This window comes from Dendronephthya gigantea, unplaced genomic scaffold, assembly GCF_004324835.1.
Source record: "Dendronephthya gigantea isolate DGI-Jeju-01 unplaced genomic scaffold, DenGig_1.0 000096F, whole genome shotgun sequence".
NCBI classification, from domain to species: Eukaryota; Metazoa; Cnidaria; class Anthozoa; order Malacalcyonacea; family Nephtheidae; genus Dendronephthya; species Dendronephthya gigantea.
In genome coordinates this window covers 467,821-488,703 of record NW_021163106.1, presented here as the reverse complement: position 1 = coordinate 488,703, position 20,883 = coordinate 467,821, and the positions used below count along the sequence as shown (strand labels likewise).

The following is a 20,883-nucleotide window of genomic DNA, read 5'->3' as shown; positions in this document are numbered from 1 at the left end:
CATTTGCATTTGTGTTTGTAATGATTCGTCAACGCACCTTGACCTTGTCATCATCAGTCATCTGGACACATGCATAATGACATGCATTTAATTAAAAGTTCACCTGCAATAGAGCGTATTTTTGAAATGTGAAGTCATCAAATTATTTTGCCTTATCTATTTGAAAGCTGTTACCTCAAAAAGTTTCCGACAAAAATTCTATCACATTGCCCGCTATTTCTTTCGGCTGCTAGAATGTATTAATTTATGTGCAAACCGGACCAAACCAACAACTGCAGTCTAATGGAATCCTGGTAGTCGCATTTTCCGTTACCAACTATGAAAGGTGTACATGCATGGTTTGAAAAGGCCCCTTTAGTTTCAAATTAGAACAGATCTCATGTTACACTACGATGTTTATATCCATCTAAAATAGGTTCTTACCCAGGAACTGCCCGCCTGTATTCTAAAAGCTCACTAACACTCAAACTCATTGAGTGGGAGATCTTAATCTTCTCATAACGTTTCAATGGCGGTATTTCCAGCCGAACAGGGGCTTGATTTTCAGTGATTTACCTTATATCTTTCCATCTGTTCAGAAAAAAACTTTCTCATTGATCAGCATTAACGAAATTTATATGTCACACTCGATGAGTATGAGTGTGAGTGAGCTTTTTGAATACAGGCGTAAGTCTCTTCTAGTTCACGTCCAATCATCATGAATTTCTCAATAACTCACAGTTCTTTGCTTTAGTTCTCTATTTGTGCAAAACCATCTCATAATGATGTTCAATTACTGTAGAGAGTTAAAATTTCAGATCAATTGAGAGATTGGAAGTGTACGATGAAAAAATAGGCTTAGCTTTTCTAACTTAGGTGTAATTATAAGGTGTCAGAGCAGATCATGCGTAATTGAATTCAAACTTCACGAAGGAATTACTGCTTGAAACTTTGCACAACTATTTGTATCACAAAAATTCTACACAGTTAAAATTTCAGCTCAATTGAGCGATTGGAAGTAGGCGATGAAAGAATAGGCTCAGCTTTTCTAACTTAGGGGTGTAATTAATATAGGGTGTCAGAGCAGATCATGCGTGCTTGAATTCTAACTTCACGAAGGAATTACTGCTTGAAACTTTGCACAATTATTCGTATCACAAAAAATTCTGCACAGTTAAAATTTCAGCTCAATTGAGAGAATGGAAGTGCGCGATGAAAGAATAGGCTCAGCTTTTCTAACTTAGGGGTGTAATTAATATAGGGTGTCAGAGCAGATCATGCGTGATTGAATTCAAACTTCACGAAGGAATTACTGCTTGAAACTTTGCACAATTATTCGTATCACAAAAGATGATACACAGTTAAAATTTCAGATCAATTGAGAGATTGGAAGTGTACGATGAAAAAATAGGCTTAGCTTTTCTAACTTAAGTGTAATTATAGGGTGTCAGAGCAGATCATGCGTGATTGAATTCAAACTTCACGAAGGAATTACTGCTTGAAACTTTGCACAACTATTTGTATCACAAAAAATTCTGCACAGTTAAAATTTCAGCTCAATTGAGAGAATGGAAGTGCGCGATGAAAGAATAGGCTCAGCTTTTCTAACTTAGGGGTGTAATTAATATAGGGTGTCAGAGCAGATCATGCGTGCTTGAATTATAACTTCACGAAGGAATTACTGTTTGAAACTTTGCACAATTATTCGTATCACAGAAGATGATACACAGTTAAAATTTCAGATCAATTGAGAGATTGGAAGTGTACGATGAAAAAATAGGCTTAGCTTTTCTAACTTAAGTGTAATTATAGGGTGTCAGAGCAGATCATGCGTGATTGAATTCAAACTTCACGAAGGAATTACTGCTTGAAACTTTGCACAACTATTTGTATCACAAAAAATTCTGAACAGTTAAAATTTCAGCTCAATTGAGAGAATGGAAGTGCGCGATGAAAGAATAGGCTCAGCTTTTCTAACTTAGGGGTGTAATTAATATAGGGTGTCAGAGCAGATCATGCGTGCTTGAATTATAACTTCACGAAGGAATTACTGTTTGAAACTTTGCACAATTATTCGTATCACAGAAGATGATACACAGTTAAAATTTCAGATCAATTGAGAGATTGGAAGTGTACGATGAAAAAATAGGCTTAGCTTTTCTAACTTAAGTGTAATTATAGGGTGTCAGAGCAGATCATGCGTGATTGAATTCAAACTTCACGAAGGAATTACTGCTTGAAACTTTGCACAACTATTTGTATCACAAAAAATTCTGCACAGTTAAAATTTCAGCTCAATTGAGAGAATGGAAGTGCGCGATGAAAGAATAGGCTCAGCTTTTCTAACTTAGGGGTGTAATTAATATAGGGTGTCAGAGCAGATCATGCGTGCTTGAATTATAACTTCACGAAGGAATTACTGCTTGAAACTTTGCACAACTATTTGTATCACAAAAAATTATACACAGTTAAAATTTCAGATCAATTGAGAGAATGGAAGTGCGCGATGAAAAAAATAGGCTTAGCTTTTCTAACTTAGGTGCAATTATAGGGTGTCAGAGCAGATCATGCGTGATTGAACTCAAACTTCACGAAGTAATTATTGTTTGAAACTTTGCACATCTATTCTTATCACCAAAAATGATACACAGTTGAATCAACATAATAATTACTTCAAATTTAATTATAATAACTTGTAGGTACACCACGTAAGTATTAAATACTGCAAAGCTTTCGGTCCGTTAACCCGGACCTTCATCAGTGCAATTACTTGAATACACGTTTGCGCGTCACTTAAATATCATGTTAGTCGTGATTAGTTTGCTCGCGCTATTAATTAAACGGTTTCATTTAATTAACGGTTTCATTTAGTTCATCTAATTAATGCGCGCGCCCTAGACAAGTATTTGACGGTTAACGGACCGAAAGCTTTGCAGTATTTAATACTTACGTGGTGTACCTACAAGTTATTATAATTACTAAAGTCGCCATGCAATCATACAAGAAAATTATTACTTCAAATTTCTTAATTAATTTAACTTGTAGGTACCCCACGTAAGTATTTAACACTGCATTAAACTTGCTGTATTTTAAAAATACTTAGGTGGTGCACTTACACAAGCTAATTTAATTATTGATGTCACCAAGCAAACATACAAGAATATTATTCAAATTTCTTATTTAAAAAAACAACAGAGCTATATTCACCAACAAGAGACTATCACTTCAAACACAGTGAATTTTGAGCAATGAGGATGCAGGAAAAATCAATAGTCACCTGGAAATTTATACTAAAGCGTAATATGCGAGGGACAAATTATTTCAATTGTTTTAATAATTTAATTTAATATTTGTTGTTATATAATTTTTTAATTTTTCTTTTAATAAATTAAAACATGCATGTTTCCACACATTAGACGGAGACTATGCTTGTGCACTAAAAATAAATCAGATTGTATAGACAAGATATATAATTAAAAAACCTATTATGTACATCAAACATCATGCAAAATGATACAGAGAGCTTTGCATTTATTTAGAAATCCATTTCAGATTCATCTTCAACCTCGTCATCTGAACTGTCTAAAATTGACAATATCTCATCGTCCTGTTCTTCACTCTGTTCCCTTTGGTCATCTAGTTGATCCAAGTTCTCGAAAACGTGTTTGGTAGAGGGCATGGTGCTTTCATGACTCCATTCGATTTTTGGAATGGACGATGATACATTATCTGGTAGGTGATTGCCAAACGTTGCACCAAGAACAATTAGTTTGTTTTCCTCTTCCAGAATCTTTCTTTGAAGTATGCACCGAATTCCTCGAATGAGTACGGTTGATGACGAGTCATTGTTGTCCTTCAGCCATTCTAAAAAACTTGACTTTTGGGTTTGGTGATACGTAACAAGCCTACACATTTCAGTTTTCAAATAACTTGTTTCCTCCTTGCATCTTTCGATGAAATTATGCAAATCTATTGCGCTTTTCTTCACAGAATATGGAACTTGATCCTCACTCAAAGTGCTTTCTCTGAAATCCTTATATAGGTCGGATTCTGGATCTTTTACCTTGTCAAACTCTAGCTCTTCTGGCAACCCAGTTACATTGTCTTTCCAAGCAGCAAGGCTAGCGTTGTACTTTTCAACAACTACTTTAGCAGAATTCGTCCTTTGTGTTATCTGCTTAGAAACTTTCTCTGCAATTGCTTGGCCGTCTATTAATCGATAAAAAAACACAAACGAATGAGTCATGTCAAACTTAGAGTGGGAATTCCCATTTTAAATTAAAGCTCATCATTACAAATGAAAGTAATGTCGATTCATAGGATACGGCACACCGTGAATAAACATGTTGAAAACTTAAAACAGTTTTACCATTGCAGTATTAGCATACGAACTTCAACTTCCATTATAACATATGACTACTAAAGGGGTCGTACGCGTCTACGCGACGCAAGCCTTTTTAATGTTTACATTATTTTGTTTTGCCTTCATTTTGAATAAAAGGCAGTTTATATTGAATCACTAGTCCGCTTAATTGATAATTATATGGTGCCAACCTAAACTAAACAACCAAGCATAATTCTTGGATCATCAAACGATCACAATTTGAGTTATAGCAAAAAAAAAATACCTGCATATTTTCGCTTCAAATTTAATAAGAACATACGTTCGACTGCAAGTGAGTATAATTTTTCTAATGCTTGGTTTCGCCTATCCCGAAGAACAGACAATGCTGCCACGTTGAATTTCTCCTCGCCCATTCTCCATCTTGGGTGAACCTTGTAGCTTTTTTCAATTCCCATGACAATTTTTAAAATCCTGAAGTTACATAAAGGTATATATGACTTTTAACACCAAAAACAATTCTATTCGGTCGCTAGTTCCAATACTTACGCTTTCTTCCTCTTTACAAGCTCGTTTATGGTTTCATGATTTTCAGCTTCTGTTGAAGCAATGCCTTGTCTGTAGCATACCATTATAAGTATTAGAAAATATTTTGTTAATTAAAAATAAATGAACAATCAGCCAGGAAATGCACAAAATATATCATTATCAGTCTAACCTCAGTTCCTGCAAGAAAACTAAGTTCTGTACGTATTTAGCCTCCCACGACATGGGCGATGGTTTTCTCTCTACAACATCAACAGTTTATGATAATATTACACATCTTGTTACAAATGAACACGGTATTTCCTTACGTTATAATTGGTACATACTGCCTCTCATTAACAACATATTCTCTTCTGCTTTCATCCAAGAGTTAATTACATCAGTACCATAGGAAACTGAAATTGAAAGACTTTTCTATTATAACGTAATTCGACCTATGACAGCACTATGATACTAACACTTACATTGAAATTTTCCGCATATACAAAAGCCTCATCCAATAACTGTTTAATACTATCAAATGTTAGATAAGATGTTCTACCTTTTAAATCTGAAAAGATCTCCTCCAACTGTACTACTGAGTTTTCCATTAGTTTCTTTGTTTTTTGCATTTTAGACAACAATGCCGGACCTGTGGGGAAAAATCAAGCATTGAATTACAAATATATAGTCGCAAAAAAATTACCAATACTGTAATGATATTGGTGGCATAAATCCACCAAGGCAGAAATATTCAACTAGCCAAACTGTAGAAGACGATGTCTTGCATGGTGAAGAAGCGCATCTGTTAATACGTCAACCCTTCGACCAGCTGTCATTTCCTTTGTCATTGATGAAAATCCTCTGAGGTAAGACCAAAGTCTTTCAATTCCTTCACCGTCAGTAAGGCCAAATCCCTCCTTTCTTCTAGGACCAAAAGCAACCTACATTTCGGGACAATTCTGAGATAAATAACAACATGCGACATACTGCATTACTGCACCTAAGAATGACAATTAAATTTTTGATAACAAAACCGACAACTTCTAAACCATATATTGACCTGGCAAGAAGATTTATGTCCATATGCATGGAAAACAGGAATTGCCAAGTCAATGCGTCCAAGAATGGTATGCTCTTCGTTTTTCTATCAAAAATAAAATATATATGCAAATGGATATTGAAATTCATATATAATAAATATTCAATACATGTAAAATTGCACATGAGATTACATCTCCAAATGACAGAACTTTACTTCTTCTTAGAATTTAAACTGTAATCAGGCAGCTATGCCTATACCTTACCTTTAGGTGGGCAGACAAAGTACATGCAATGTCATACATTATTTTAACATCAGTATCCTCATCATAATGACACAGAAGCTTTTTAACCTCATACACTGAATATGCTATCCTAAAATATACAGTATGTTGCACTAAATTACTATCAACATGTACACTTGCACTTTAATTTGATGACTGTTTGCTCACCTTTCTCCATGTTTGATACTCATAAATCCCCTTGGGTATTCATGTCTGCATACTCTACCAAACACTCCCTTCTCGTCAAAAAGCTTATTTCTTCCTTTGGATCGTAACATGTTACTAACCTCACCAGATTTAAATTCATTGCAATCCTAGGAAAAACAGTGGATTCTTCTATAATAATGATAATATTCAACAAAACTACTTTTTACAGTACAATCACCAGTAACCACTTACAGTAGGGGCTTGCTTTGCCTTCTTTGAGTTGTCATCAACAAAGCTATCGACATCATCCTGATTGGCAAAAAATGTACCATTGTGTCTGGCAGGTAAAAGATTCGCACCAGCAGACTTTTTTCTCACAAGCCCAAAACATCCATCCATGCACTCAATGGCAACATTCTTGTCAGTATCAGTTTCACTCTACAAAATTATCACAATATGTTAAATACAAAAAGGAGAATGTGACATAAAAGAAAAAATACCTGTGGAGTTCTATACCTGCAAAGGACATAACGGGCAAACATTGTCAGGTTTTTGTTGCAAGACAAATTGTTTCATTGTTTTGAACAAATGTTGGTGATATCTACATAAATAAAATATTATTGTTGGTATTGTAAATATATATATATATATATATATATATATATATATATATATATATATATATATATATATAGAATTGAAGTTTAAAATTTATCATAAAAAGTTGCAAAAACAATAAAATAAAATATTTGACAAGAACAGTACTGTGTCATGCAGTTAACCAAAATACGCCCCTACCTAAATTCATCAAAAGAATCATCATTCAATATTTTATAGAGATTCTTAACCTTAGAAAACCAAAAAAATATATAATGTATGAATAAATTTATTTATCTATGGTATATAATTAAAGTGTACCATATATGACATAACATTGATTATTTTATAACACAAAAGAAATCTTTAATATGTTTCACATGTATATATAACTTATTTTCTAGTTTCTCACTTCATTTCATGGTTTGCTAACGAGACATTCCAATTTGTGTGATATGTAAATAAGTGTATATTTGCACGTCCACTAATTATGAAATTTTAAACTTCGCTCGGAACATGAGTATCTGCACTCTGTAGACTTTATAGTTACTGTATACTAGTTAGCTGGCAACCAAACTAACATCATAATTAGTAGGCAAATATAATTTAATGTCTTATATATCAAACAAATTGAAATATCTCATTAAAGCTGGAATCAATAATATGTAATAAATTATAGTTATTTTCTTTATCTATTTAATGCCCATGGCATGACTCTAGTATTTTACTCTGGCTAACCCTATATGATTTTACTTGTCCAATGGAGATTCCAAGCATCAAAGTGTTAATAAAACAGTCAAGTTATTGTCATTTAGAGCATTTAGAGTTTATATAGTTAATCCCATGTCATTTTCACACAGATAAATATTACACAGTATATAATAATTTATACTTGGTATGCAGTATGCTATATTATTATTATATTTTAATCAAGAATTGTCTATTTAGAAAATATATAAACATAAAGTATTTGGAAAGGTTAGGTGTCAAGAATTTGTTCTGAATGATGTTGAAATAGCATGGAATTACTCAGCTTCAAATGTATAACAAAATAACATACCCAAACAGGAAGCATATTGGACTTATTGAGGCCCAACACATCACAAAATTTCTTTAACGATACATGGCATTCCAATAGAAGTGTCTCAGCAAGTGTAACCTGTTAATCCCAATGGTAGAACGAAACGATTAACTCTTAGCAATAACCAATGAGACAACACTTGGGTTGAACGGTGCGCAGACAAATCGAACTCGACAGAATTTGAGTATCGAGCAAGTAAAATATTATAACTTTAATCCAAACGTTCGTGGGGTTGATAGACGTGAATTGACACAGAATTGTGGCAATTGTTAATCGTGGAAATCGGTTCGAACTAAATAACATGACAATGCAAAAAATATCTATCTAGTACTTAATATTAACACAATAACTCATTGTTCGTGCAGTATCATAAAAAACATGCGACTATATGAATAGAAGTAAATCTATCGAATACACTATAAATTAAGTCTAAATCTGTACGTGGTAAATCATTTGACCAGTTCAGAATACCAAATTAAAACGCAAGCTACAAGTAACCTAACTAACAAACAATTGTACTAGTACTGAAGAAAGATCAATATGTACTTACTTTGGTTTCCACGCGCACCGACGTTGACTTTATTGCTTTTGTGTAGAACGTGAAACCGAAACAAGTACACAAACGAACGTGAATAGAAATTCTAAATTATACTAAATCCACCGACATAAATTTTGATGTCCTCTTACTAGGAGTAACACGTTGAATAGTGCCTTGATCTTCCTTGAGTCACGCAATTTTACTATTATCTACTGCCCGCAGGCATTTAATTTTACGAGCATGCTGATTGATATTAAGCGTTAGATAGCGTGGCGTCAAGGTGTTAGGACTAAACTTGCCTACAAGTAGGTGTTTCAAAACTAACATTCCGGCCCCTTAAAGGCGGAACCATGAGCAGCCTTTACCTATAGTTCTAACACATAAAGTTTTGAAACAAAACACAGATTATCTACTAGAGACAAACTGGACAATATTGATCTAATTGTGACTATTAGGTCCATGCATGTTAGGTCGCGGTCACACTAGCGCTTGTGCTTGAAGATTACCACCGGATTAGCGTGCTTGCGTGAACACCTTGCTAATCTCGTGTTGGAATGTAAGCCAAGCACCTCGCGGTCACACTCGAAAACGTATGCGTGCTTGCTCGTTGATGTTGACAGATAAATTATCTAATAATCTAAAGTCTATTAAAAATAATTTTGTAGATTTCATATAGGGTTTCAGTTTTAAATATTTGGCGCTCAAAATGGAGAACGAGTCCTTGCTATTGCTTTATTACCAACACCAAAGAAAGCGCGCTTCTGCTAGACGCAGATCGCTTGTTAGAAGGAGAAGACGGTTGTTTCTTGCATTGCGAGGAATCAACCAAAATATAATGTATTTTCAGTACGTCCGGACCATAACACTAGCAATAATGGCTATTGCTAGAATCGTAAGTCAAATAAATCAACGCCAATTTTGGGAGATTCCAAGACCACGACTGGGTTGGTTTGAGGTGATATTTGGAGACGAACGTCAATCCGGCTACTGGAAGCAGCATTTTCGTATGCGCAAAGAAACATTCTTACGACTGGTAGATTTTGTGACCCCAGAAATCGCCAAGGAAAACACCGTTTTTCGGGTGGCTATCCCGCCCCATAAGCGAGTCGCTATTGCGTTATGGCGACTGGCGGTTGGTTCAAGCTTTCGCGCTATCGCTGCTCATTTCGATGTTGGAAAGTCGACCTGTGTCACAATCACGAAGGAATTTTGCCAAGCGCTTAATCGCTTGTCAAGGCATTACATCAAATTTCCCGTCAGATGTGATGAAACTACGAGAGCGTTAGCGGTATTTCAAGATGATTGCAGGTTCCCGCAAGCAGTCGGAGCAATAGATGGTACCCATATTGAAATTATTGCACCGGAGGAGCCTTTCGACTATTTCGATAGACATCATCGCTATAGTGTTATATTGCAGGCAGTCGTAGGGCAAAACCTCACGTTTTTGGACACTGCAATTGGTTATCCAGGTAGCATGCATGATGCACGAGTTCTGCGCTCGAGTGATATTTTTCAGAAGGCACAGGATGGTGAGATTTTAACGGAACCACTTGCTAGAATCAACGGAGTTCAAGTTCGGCCTTTGCTGCTTGGTGATGGTGCATACCCTCTACTACCTTTGGTTAATGAAGCCTTACCCTAACGGTGCTAATCTTAATCGTTCACAACGCCGATTTAACAAGACTCTCTCTTCAGCTAGATCGACCGTTGAAAGGGCATTCGGAATCCTTAAGGCCAGATGGAGAATACTTTTGAAAAGGCTGGACAACCGGTTTGAAAACATTCCAGACGTAATATTGTCATGCTGCATATTACATAATTTTTGCCAAGAGGCTGGTGAGGAGTTTGACGACGAGGAGATTTTACGAAGAATTATTCGTGTAGACAGGGAATATTTAGAAACAAGGCGGCAAGAAAACATAGTTCATAATCCAACTGCTGAACGTATTCGCTTGTTAATCGAACAGAGTTTAACCTAAATATGTCCAAGTTATGCTACGACAATCGTAGTACCATGCGTGTAATTATATAATCTATGAATTTTGAATACAATATACAATAATATTTAATAATAATAATCTTTACGATAACTTGATAACTTTTCTAAAATTATTAGAATATAATCCATGTTCAAAATATATTGATCTTTATCAATTAAAAAATGTTTATGTTTTTTTAACAGTTCATCAAGTAGGCTATCATCTATCTTTTCATAATTTCAGCCATTCTTAAAAAAAACTCCTGATCTCTTCTTCGAGACTCCTCATCCAGCTTCCTCTGATCTGCTTCAAGCTTTATGAGAAGATCCTCGCTTCGCTTTTGAGCCTTCTCCATCATTTTCAACTGGGAGTTTTGCATCTCAACTAGCTTCTCAGTCAAGTCGATCATCGCACTTGCCGTGGTGATCCGACCTTTCTTAGCTTTTTTTTGGTCTTTCTTTGGCGCTTTTCGTTTGGGCCGCGGTCCAGCATTTAGAGAACTCTCCAATTCTGAATCACTCGCATCTCGCCTGTCGTACTCTTGGTCAGATTCTTCGGAATCATTGAATGACTGGTCTTGCGAAGATGAAGACGAGTCTCCAAATATGGCTTGCCCACTCTGGATTATCCCTGGCATTGTCACAACGGCCCGAGTACCGAGAACTTCGTCAAACGAGTCGAAGTATGGGCTGGTTTGGGGTGGCCTTCCAGTTGCTTTGTTATTTGTCTTTGCGTCTTTGTAAGCCTTTTTTAAGTTACGAAGCTTGTCCTTGCATTGTTTAGTCGTTTTTTTGCTCCCAGCCTTGTTCACTGCCTCTACAATTTTATTCCAAGCCTCAGTTGCTCTAGAACTTTCTACCTCCTCGATTCTTTCCTTCCACTCGCTTACCAACACACTCGTTTGCGCTTCGCCCCATTTCGATGACGATTTGGCGCCATTTCTATCGGTGTTTGCTGTTGATGAAGCGCCGTTTTCGTCAATATTTGTGGAATAACTCCGTATTCTGTTCTCGTTCGAGCAGGTCGAGGGGACATCGGAACTGTTACCAGGAGCAGACAGAGATTGTACGCGTTGCGGTGGGACAGGAGCTCGAGGAAAATATGGGTAGAATGGCGGTGGTTGTGGTTGGCGCCCAAATATCCAACTGGCTTCTGGCGTCGCACGAGCAAAAGCAGAATTGCTCTCCTGCCCATCAAAAGCGTTCGGAAACAAGAACGCAGCATCGTTTCTTTCATCGAATCTGTCTGGTGTCTGCGACATCCTTTTTTTAAAATTTTTCTTACTCAACTTTGCAGTGTTTGCGCTTCTCGCGAAGATAAAGACAAAATATTTCGAAACCACCGCGTTATGACATTTTTAAATTGCCTGTCTATTTCCCTCTTGAAACTGAAAATTTCATTGGCTAAATTATATAATCCATTTGAGATTCACATTCTAGCACGATTCAAACATACCCTGTAGTGTGTTTGGACCGTGCTTCGGCGCCTTTGAAATTTCAAGCAAACCGTATCAGATTTCAAGCGTGCTGCAATTTCGCGTTTTGCGCGGTCACACTACCAAGCGCGCTTGGAAGGTGACTTGTTGACAGATTCAAGTGGATTTAGTTCAAGCAAGCACGATTCTAGCGCTAGTGTGACCGCGACCTTATAGAGTCTACTTATCGTTCTGGTTGTCATCAGCTTCCTCCAACAACACAATCTTGTTCACCGGTCGTATGAGCTCACTCGTCCTTGTCTTCAACTTCACGGAGCGTACGAGACCATCGTTGAGGTTGGTATAAATTTCCAGAACTCGTCCAAGTGGCCAGAAGTTTCGTGGTGTCTTATCATCCAGGACCAGCACAATGTCATTGACTGCAAAGTTCCTGTGTCGTTTATTCCACTTCTGCCGAACCTGCAAAGTTGGAAGATATTCCCTGATCCAGCGGCGCCAGAATACGTCTGCTAAGTACTGTACTTGGCGCCATCTCCGACTGTATGCATCTTGCTTGGTGGTAGTTGTGGGGGGAAGTGTGGGCCCGGCTCTCAACAACAACAGGTGGTTAGGGGTCAGAGGTTCCATGTCGCGCGGGTCATCGGAGAGCTTGGTGATTGGTCGTCCATTTACGATTGCCTCGACTTCGCACATCAATGTATTAATGCCTTCGTCATCCAGGATTTGTTCTCTGGTCACAGCCTTGATCACCTTTCGTGTGGTTCTGATACACCTTTCCCAGACACCACCATGATGGGAACCAGTGGGAGGATTAAATGTCCACTTGACATTCTTTTGTAGAAGAAATTCGTTGATCTGTGATTGGTTCCATTTCTTCACAGCTTCACGTAGCTCTTTCTCTCCCTTTACAAAGTTTCCTCCGTTGTCCGATCGAATTTCGTCTGGTTGGCCTCTCCTCGAGATGAATCTACGCAGGGCATTGATAAAAGAACACGTGTCTAAAGAGCTTGAGACTTCAAGATGGATAGCACGGGTCGTCAAACACGTGAAGAGGACGCCATAGCGCTTCACTGTCACTCGTCCACGTCGCACTTCGAACGGGCCAAAACAGTCTACTCCGGTGTATGTAAAGGGGGGGTTGGAAGGTGTTGTTCGATCCTTCGGAAGATGAGCCATTTTCTGTTGACTCACAGGCGCTTGTCGTTTCTTGCATCCAATGCATCGGTTGAGCACCCGGCGTACCGTCTGTCTGCCGTTGATGATCCAATAACGCTGACGTATTAAAGACAAAGTATACTCTAAACCAGAATGCCCGGCAAGATTGTGATGATGATTCACGATCAACGTTACGACGTGGTGATTCTTCGGTAAAACAACTGGGTGCTTTGCTTGTTGACCAATCGGTGCTCGATCTAGGCGACCTCCAACGCATACGAGCCCATGTTTCAAGATTGGGTCGAGCTTGAAAATTTTGCTGCTCTTCTTTAGCGCCCTTGCGTCCTTCGGACTTGTTTCGCTGTTGACTTCGCGGAGAATCTTTCGTTCCTCCTCGAAACACTTCTTCTGTACGTGCCTTAGAATCACAGATTCAGCATTCCGTAGCTCCTCTACATCGATGGGAGTATATGTACCGTTGGAGTCGTTCGCTACTGGCTCCCCGGCCCTTCGTCTTTTGATCTGACGTTGCAAATTGGTCTTGTATCGAAGGATCCATGCCATGATTTTTCTGAGGTGATTCCAAGATGAAAAGCGTTCAATGATCGAATCGATAGGATTTTCATCGGATTCTTTGGCGACTGTCGAGCAAACAGAAGGCTTCTTCACTTCTAAATCTGTATCTTCAGCGTTATTGAAGTCGGCTGGTCTCGTTGGCCAGTTTTCGAATGGCTTTAAAAGGAACGTTGGACCATTAATCCATCGTTCGAGGGCATCCGGTTGAACTCCTCTCGACGCATCATCCGCGGGGTTGAGCTCTGTGTTCACATAGTGCCACTGAGACGGGGAAGACGAGTTGTGAATAGCAGCGACTCGGTTCGCTACAAATGTTTGGAATCGTTTGTCTTCGTTCTCGATATACCGTAACACGCACGTGCTGTCGGTCCAAAAGAAGGATTGATTGATATGCAGGCTGAGCTCTCGTCGGCACATTCCGTCTAATTTCGTCGCTACGACTGCAGCTGATAACTCCATTCTTGGGATAGTAAGTGGTTTGATCGGTGCAAGTCTGGACTTGCCCATCACGAAAGAACATTTTACCTTATTACCTTCGTCTTCGATTCTTAGGTACGATACAGCGCCGTAACCGTGTTGCGAGGCGTCTGCAAAATGGTGTAGTTGGATTGTTTTAATCTCTCCGTGATCTTGGGATTTAAAACAGCGGTCGACTACGAGTTGCTCTAACTTTGGCAGTTCTTCGAGCCACGATCGCCAGCGATTGAGATGTTCTTCGGGAATTTCTTCATCCCAACCTAGCTTCATGCGACAAAGGTCTTGAAGGATAAGTTTAGCTTGGAATACAAACGGGGCGGCGAACCCGAGTGGATCGTACACCGAGCTAATGATCGACAATATGCCTCTTCTCGAGGGAGGACGGTCCTTTATAACGATGCTGAAGCCAAACTGATCGGATGATATATTCCATTGCGTTCCCAGAGCTCGCTCGACAGACCAACAGTTGAAATCGAGGTTCTTGACGATAGATGCTCTTTCAGATTCGGGGATCGCTTCGACGACCCTTCTTGAATTCGACAGCCATTTCGTCAACTTGAAACCTCCTCGGGCCAGCAGCTCACGTAGTTGCTGTGACAGATTAACAGCTTCTTCTTCTTCGCTAACTGACTTAAGGCAATCGTCGACATAGAAGTTCCTTTCTACGGTTTCAATAACCTTAGGATCAAATTCAGCCTGGTTATCTTTGGCGGTCCTCTTGAGTGCAAAGTTGGCACAGCTTGGTGATGACGCTCCGCCGAAAAGATGCACTCGCATTTCATACTCCTCTGGGTCTTTGGAGAGATCGCCGTCGGGCCACCACAGAAACCTGAGGGCGTCGCAGTCACTTGAAGGAACGCGTACTTGATAGAACATGCCTCGATGTCCGCCATCATCGCCACCGGTTCTTCCCTGAACCTCGTTAACACGCCAACGAGCGTATTCGTAAGATCCGGCCCCTGTAACAGCTGGTCGTTCAACGAGGTGTCACGGTACTTGGCAGAGCAATCAAACACGACGCGAATCTTTTCGGGGTTTTGCGGGTGGAACACCGGGTGATGGGGAAGGTACCAGAATGATTTCAGCGGACCGATATCTTGTGTAGTAGCCTTTCTTGCATAGTCGTTCAAGAATAGATTGTCCATAAACTTCTTGTACTTTTCCAGAAGTGATGGATCTTGTTGAAGTCGCCTTTTAAGAGATCCTAGACGTCGTTGGGCTTGAGGCATATTATTAGGCAGGTAAGGTGGGAAATTTTTCCAAGGCATACCAATCTCGTAGTGTCCATTCACTAACTTTACTGACCCTTCCATTATGTTCAAAGCCCTTTTGTCATTCTGTGACATAGTCGATTCGAGTTCATGGTTCACGTCATTAAACTCCATATTACAAAACTCTTTGAAGCGCTGCTCCAGTGTGCTGTCTGCTTGAACGGGATTTGCTGTCGGGACGTCGACATCTTCTCTACCCAGCGGTCCATTCAGAACCCATCCGAATAGTGTTTTTGTGGCAAAAGGACCCCCATTCTCGCTCATCCGTACTTCTTCAGGCTGTAGCATCTCTGGAACGTCGCTACCGATAAGGAGGCCTATGTCAGCATCAATGTGTCGAATTGTTATGCCTTTTAGGTATGGCCATCGTTCGATATCTTCTTGCCTCCCAATGCATTCTGCGCGAATAGGCAGGCTCTTGGTTGAATAAACCTTAGGGAGATCGACATGATTTCGTTGATCCAGATCGAAAACATCCATTTCGACGAGAGAACATTCAACTGGGGCACCTTCGCCGAGCATCGTTGTCAGCGACAACTTCGCCTTTCTTCCTTCGTTGTTCAATGCCTTCAAAAGGCCTTCTGTACAAAAGGAGGTGTTTGAGCCAGAGTCCAAGAACGCGTAGGTTTCTACCATTTCGGTGCAACCTTTCACTCTAACTCGAACCGGAACTACAGCTAGACCCGTGACCGAGGACTTCTTCAACTGTTCCCTATTTGGAGATCTCCTTACGTAACCGTTGTTGGCAGAATTCGTTGATCCCTCAATTTCTTCCTTTGTAGCTTGATTTGAAAGGGGTTTTTTGTCTTCGTGATCATTAGGTGTAGACTTGGGATGTAGAAACGTTGAGTGTTTACCGGTGCATCCTTCTATCTTACAGAAACTCTCTTTAGGGCACGAGCGTACAAAATGTCCAGCGTTGAAGCAATTCAAACAAAGTCTCTTGTTCTTCACGAATTCCATTCGCTGATCAAGTGACATCTTCCTGAACTTTCCGCAACGAGCTAGCCAGTGGTTTTCATTGCAGGGACATATATTCTTGTATGTCCTGCCGTCTTGGTCTTTGCCACCCGCTTTCTGGTCTCCTTGGGTTGCAAAGCCGTTTGCTCTCTGTCATGCGTTCTCTTTCCCTTTGTTTCCTCTTGTCTTCCCTTGTTTTCGTTCACAATCTTCCCGAAGACTGGGTGGGTAGCTGCTCTTGCCTTAACCGTTACGAACTCTGTGACATCGTTTATCGTGGCATCTCGGCCTTGCTTAGCTACGATCCCATCGACAACATCCCGCCACTTCAGTCTCATTCCAAACGGCAAGCGGTTAATAATCTTTCGTAGGTTCTCGGGATGGTCCAGTTTCGTCAGGGAGCCGATTTCTTTCAAGGTATTGGTGCAACTTGTCAGTTGGATTGAAAACTGGAGAAGCCCATTTCCATCTTCAGCCTTGATTGGTGGTCCTTCTGTCAGTTTTCCTATATGCGCTGCAGCTATTCGAAAACTCTGTCCGTACCTTTCCTTGAGTAAACGTCTTGCTTCGTTGTAACCCTTCTCTGGTTCCATGGACAAACAACTCTTCATGAGTTCCTGGGCCGGCCCAGACGTGTACTGTACTAGGTAATAGAGGCGGGAGCTGGAACTTGGCGTTTTCGTTTCGACAAGATGTTCGAAACTTCGGATGAAGTCACAATATTCGATAGGATCTCCGTTAAAGATCTTCATGGTAGGTTGTGGTAATGTTAGCGCTGTTACACCTTGCATCTGTTGCTGAATCATCTGTTGAAGAACAACGTTCTGGCGGTCTTGGGTTTCCATTAGACGCTGGAACGAGTGATCATGAGGGAGCGCACTGGCTGGAGTCCACTCCGGAGTAGTCGGGTTTAGCTGCTGACTATTGAACGCTTCCCTTTGTCGTAGGCTATTCTCTGTAGCATGTGGTTTGAGAGATGCTGGTTTATTTGCGCGGACGTGTTGCTGAATCGACTTCGCCGCAACGTGACGCGAACGGGCAGATCGGTTGGAGTTAACATCACTAGCTTCAGATTGTTCATAGACATGTTTCTCTGCTTCCACGGCAGCTATTTCTGCTTGAAGTTCGACTTGGGATTTTTTCTGTTTTATTTTGAGCTCTTCCAATTGAAGTTCATGCAGTTTGTTAAGCGCATTCGCTTTCGCTTCAAGCGCGGCTTGTTTTGCGGCAGCTCTTGCCCTTGCGCTGGACGAACTCCTAACTGAGGTAGCGATTGATCGTGTTTGAAAACGCGACGACTTGTGTGATCCGGCAGTGGAAATAGAATCCTCTGGTTGAATTTGGTTTTGGCTTTCTTGCCCAAGTTGAATAGCCGGTTGTTCAAGCCACGATTGAATTTTCGTCCTATGCTCCGAAACGAGTTCGTTAACCGAATTAAAATACAATTTAGATTCCTCGACTTCATGCTCTTCTTTGAGCAAATTATGGTAAGCTTCATGCGCAACTTCGAAATGTTTTAAAACTTCATCTAGTTCCTTAGCAATTTCCTTTACAGAATCGACATTGTCGCATGATGTCAGTATCTCATTGACTTTATTAGCCTTTCGCGTTACGTTTCCTTTTGCAATACTTCTCGCCTTTTTTAATTGATCCATGATATGTTCAATATCCGAGTCCATTAAGACGCGTTGAGTGATTTTGACGTTTTAAATTAAGATAAAGTTCTCAGGAAATAACTGGCATTCCTTCTCAGTGCCCGGAGCACGAAACGAGAGGTAAATTCTTCAAATTCTTTCAGTGTGAAACAAATTCGAACTTAAATGTTAATCCCAATGGTAGAACGAAACGATTAACTCTTAGCAATAACCAATGAGACAACACTTGGGTTGAACGGTGCGCAGACAAATCGAACTCGACAGAATTTGAGTATCGAGCAAGTAAAATATTATAACTTTAATCCAAACGTTCGTGGGTTGATAGACGTGAATTGACACAGAATTGTGGCAATTGTTAATCGTGGAAATCGGTTCGAACTAAATAACATGACAATGCAAAAAATATCTATCTAGTACTTAATATTAACACAATAACTCATTGTTCGTGCAGTATCATAAAAAACATGCGACTATATGAATAGAAGTAAATCTATCGAATACACTATAAATTAAGTCTAAATCTGTACGTGGTAAATCATTTGACCAGTTCAGAATACCAAATTAAAACGCAAGCTACAAGTAACCTAACTAACAAACAATTGTACTAGTACTGAAGAAAGATCAATATGTACTTACTTTGGTTTCCACGCGCACCGACGTTGACTTTATTGCTTTTGTGTAGAACGTGAAACCGAAACAAGTACACAAACGAACGTGAATAGAAATTCTAAATTATACTAAATCCACCGACATAAATTTTGATGTCCTCTTACTAGGAGTAACACGTTGAATAGTGCCTTGATCTTCCTTGAGTCACGCAATTTTACTATTATCTACTGCCCGCAGGCATTTAATTTTACGAGCATGCTGATTGATATTAAGCGTTAGATAGCGTGGCGTCAAGGTGTTAGGACTAAACTTGCCTACAAGTAGGTGTTTCAAAACTAACATAACCAACTTAAAATGAAATGCAACCTGAGGTCTAACAGCTGATCCTGGCCATAATTGGAACTTTACAAGCTAAGTGTAACTGCAGCATCTTCACAGTTACAAAAGTTGATCCATTTCAAGTGTTGATGCCCTAATAAAAATGCACCAAAGGAGAAACTTACAGAACTTTTCTCACAATTATTTTAGGACTGAAAACAAACTTGAATACAGTTATCAAATCCACAGTACCAATAAACCCACCTTTTTCATCAATACAAATAATGTTTTGTGCTTGTGCAGTTGGACAATTTCTTTGGTGATCAAGAGTCAAAACACCATGATTAACAAATAAAGGAACAAAACAACCATCCTGAGAAAATAAGCAACATTAATTTTTAAACAGTTGGGTCTGGGGTAGGGTCAGTTCTGAATATGTAATATACATATAAAAGATATTGAAATATGTTATATTTTACGCCAAAAACATCACACGCACCTTGAAAATTTCAAGTAGGTGAAAGACGTTGCGTTGTTCGTGGATAGTTTTCGCGCAGTTGATGCAAAACAACTGTCTAGGACCACAATCCACGCAGCGACAAACAGCGAAGTTGTTATGGCACTCGATGCACATTATATTTCGTTCACAAAAAGCTTCTTCCTCAATGCGTGCTTGCAAAAGAGACCCCCTCACATCTTCCCAACTGTGATACTCTTTCACCCGGCGCAAGTGATATCGTGAAAGACTAGAAAAAGCTTGGTCATCACTTTCATGGCTGCTATTTATATCGTCGATATTTGAACCATCAACATGTTCTTCTTCCATTCCCGTTGTGAAAGACTTCTGCTTACTCGAACTTGACTCCTGAGAAATCTTGCAATAGTTCTTTGAATTTAAACGCACATGTCTTGTAGTTTTTTTTCCCTTTGTTGACTGCGTATTAACGCGAATTTTGCATGCCTTAAAACGCTTGCAAGAATCCGCCATTTTGGCGAACTTCTATTTAGAATTTATAATACGCAATAATAACAAATAGCTCGTTCCCAGTACAGCAAACAGCGAACGTACGTGTTAGATGGCTCAGATGATCATCCCATGTCACATATATCCGATGTTCTAAAACTTAGAATTCTCATTATATGTGATTTAGAACACGCGGAACGGGTGGTTAGTCTTAGTAATTGCATGATAAGATTGAGGTGCTTTAGAAAATTTTTTGGTGCATGTGATACGTATTCGTAATCTGTATAGCTTATTATTCCTTTAGTTTAAGATACAGTTATAGTAGTTTTAGCTGGTATATAATTGTAATTAGGAATGCATGAACTTAGTTTTATATATTCGTTATTTCAGTTTACGACAACTATAATCGACAACTTTAATGATTCTGGAGGAGTAAGGTTGTTACTTGGTCAAGACTATTAAATTTTTGCCTGTGAAATATGTTTCCCTGAATTTGTTTCTTCGAAATCTAAAACGCATCGTGATGTTAGCAAAATCGTCGTCGTTTCGAACAGCTTGTGCTGCGGCCGTTACAGTTTTGATGCGACTTTTTTTTATAATTCCTTAGTCACATAATGCTCTTAGCATGAAATTATAGCCCTTCATAAATGATTAGTCAATACACTATATTTTCTTCAATTCAAGAAAATTTCCAGGGCTCTCTTCGTCCAAAAAAAACTTTAAAGGACTTTTATTCTGCTGTGGATTAAAACAATAAATGATATTATTGAAGTTATATATTTTTATTTAACTTAGCTACATAGCTATATGTTTAAAATCAACATGCTTAAATTTTTAAACATTTATCACGGTATAATCTAAATGGTTAACTGAAATTGTTTAAATTCCTTTCATCTTTATAATAATCATCTTTTCCACCAAGGATTCAAACTAACTGCGGTAGTACGCCT

General features: G+C 39.1%; 4 protein-coding genes across 6 annotated transcripts; 1 reads left to right on the top strand and 3 right to left on the bottom strand.

Moving 5' to 3' along the window:
- Positions 1 to 3,434: 3,434 nt before the first annotated feature.
- LOC114534011 lies at positions 3,435 to 19,601 on the bottom strand. 3 transcript variants are annotated; one of them, XM_028555653.1, is made up of 16 exons: positions 19,469 to 19,601; positions 19,234 to 19,342; positions 18,997 to 19,123; positions 7,976 to 8,074; positions 6,835 to 6,919; positions 6,571 to 6,756; positions 6,340 to 6,485; positions 6,154 to 6,262; positions 5,910 to 5,993; positions 5,610 to 5,790; positions 5,409 to 5,498; positions 5,194 to 5,262; positions 5,040 to 5,109; positions 4,871 to 4,939; positions 4,608 to 4,795; positions 3,435 to 4,188 (listed from the first exon to the last, which is right to left on the bottom strand). In XM_028555653.1, exons 4-16 carry the CDS (start codon positions 8,014 to 8,016, stop codon positions 3,515 to 3,517), a joined length of 1,992 nt encoding a protein of 663 aa, XP_028411454.1. In that variant the 5' UTR covers positions 8,017 to 8,074; positions 18,997 to 19,123; positions 19,234 to 19,342; positions 19,469 to 19,601; the 3' UTR covers positions 3,435 to 3,514. The 3 variants fall into 3 exon arrangements, with proteins under 3 accessions (XP_028411454.1, XP_028411453.1, XP_028411455.1); XM_028555652.1 differs by lacking the exons at positions 18,997 to 19,123; positions 19,234 to 19,342; positions 19,469 to 19,601 and adding an exon at positions 7,117 to 7,166 and having other exon boundaries at positions 7,976 to 8,069; XM_028555654.1 differs by lacking the exons at positions 18,997 to 19,123; positions 19,234 to 19,342; positions 19,469 to 19,601 and adding an exon at positions 7,117 to 7,166 and having other exon boundaries at positions 4,644 to 4,795; positions 7,976 to 8,069.
- LOC114533978 (protein ALP1-like) lies at positions 9,008 to 10,176 on the top strand. Its single transcript, XM_028555616.1, has one exon. The coding sequence runs from the start codon at positions 9,241 to 9,243 to the stop codon at positions 10,174 to 10,176; it is 936 nt and encodes a 311-aa protein (XP_028411417.1). The 5' UTR covers positions 9,008 to 9,240.
- LOC114534013 (trihelix transcription factor GT-2-like) lies at positions 10,166 to 12,140 on the bottom strand. The gene has a single exon (XM_028555655.1). The coding sequence runs from the start codon at positions 11,772 to 11,774 to the stop codon at positions 10,737 to 10,739; it is 1,038 nt and encodes a 345-aa protein (XP_028411456.1). The 5' UTR covers positions 11,775 to 12,140; the 3' UTR covers positions 10,166 to 10,736.
- On the bottom strand, positions 12,168 to 16,408 carry LOC114533977. Its single transcript, XM_028555615.1, has 2 exons — positions 15,035 to 16,408; positions 12,168 to 14,873 (listed from the first exon to the last, which is right to left on the bottom strand). Exons 1-2 carry the CDS (start codon positions 16,406 to 16,408, stop codon positions 12,168 to 12,170), a joined length of 4,080 nt encoding a protein of 1,359 aa, XP_028411416.1.
- Positions 19,602 to 20,883: the final 1,282 nt, after the last annotated feature.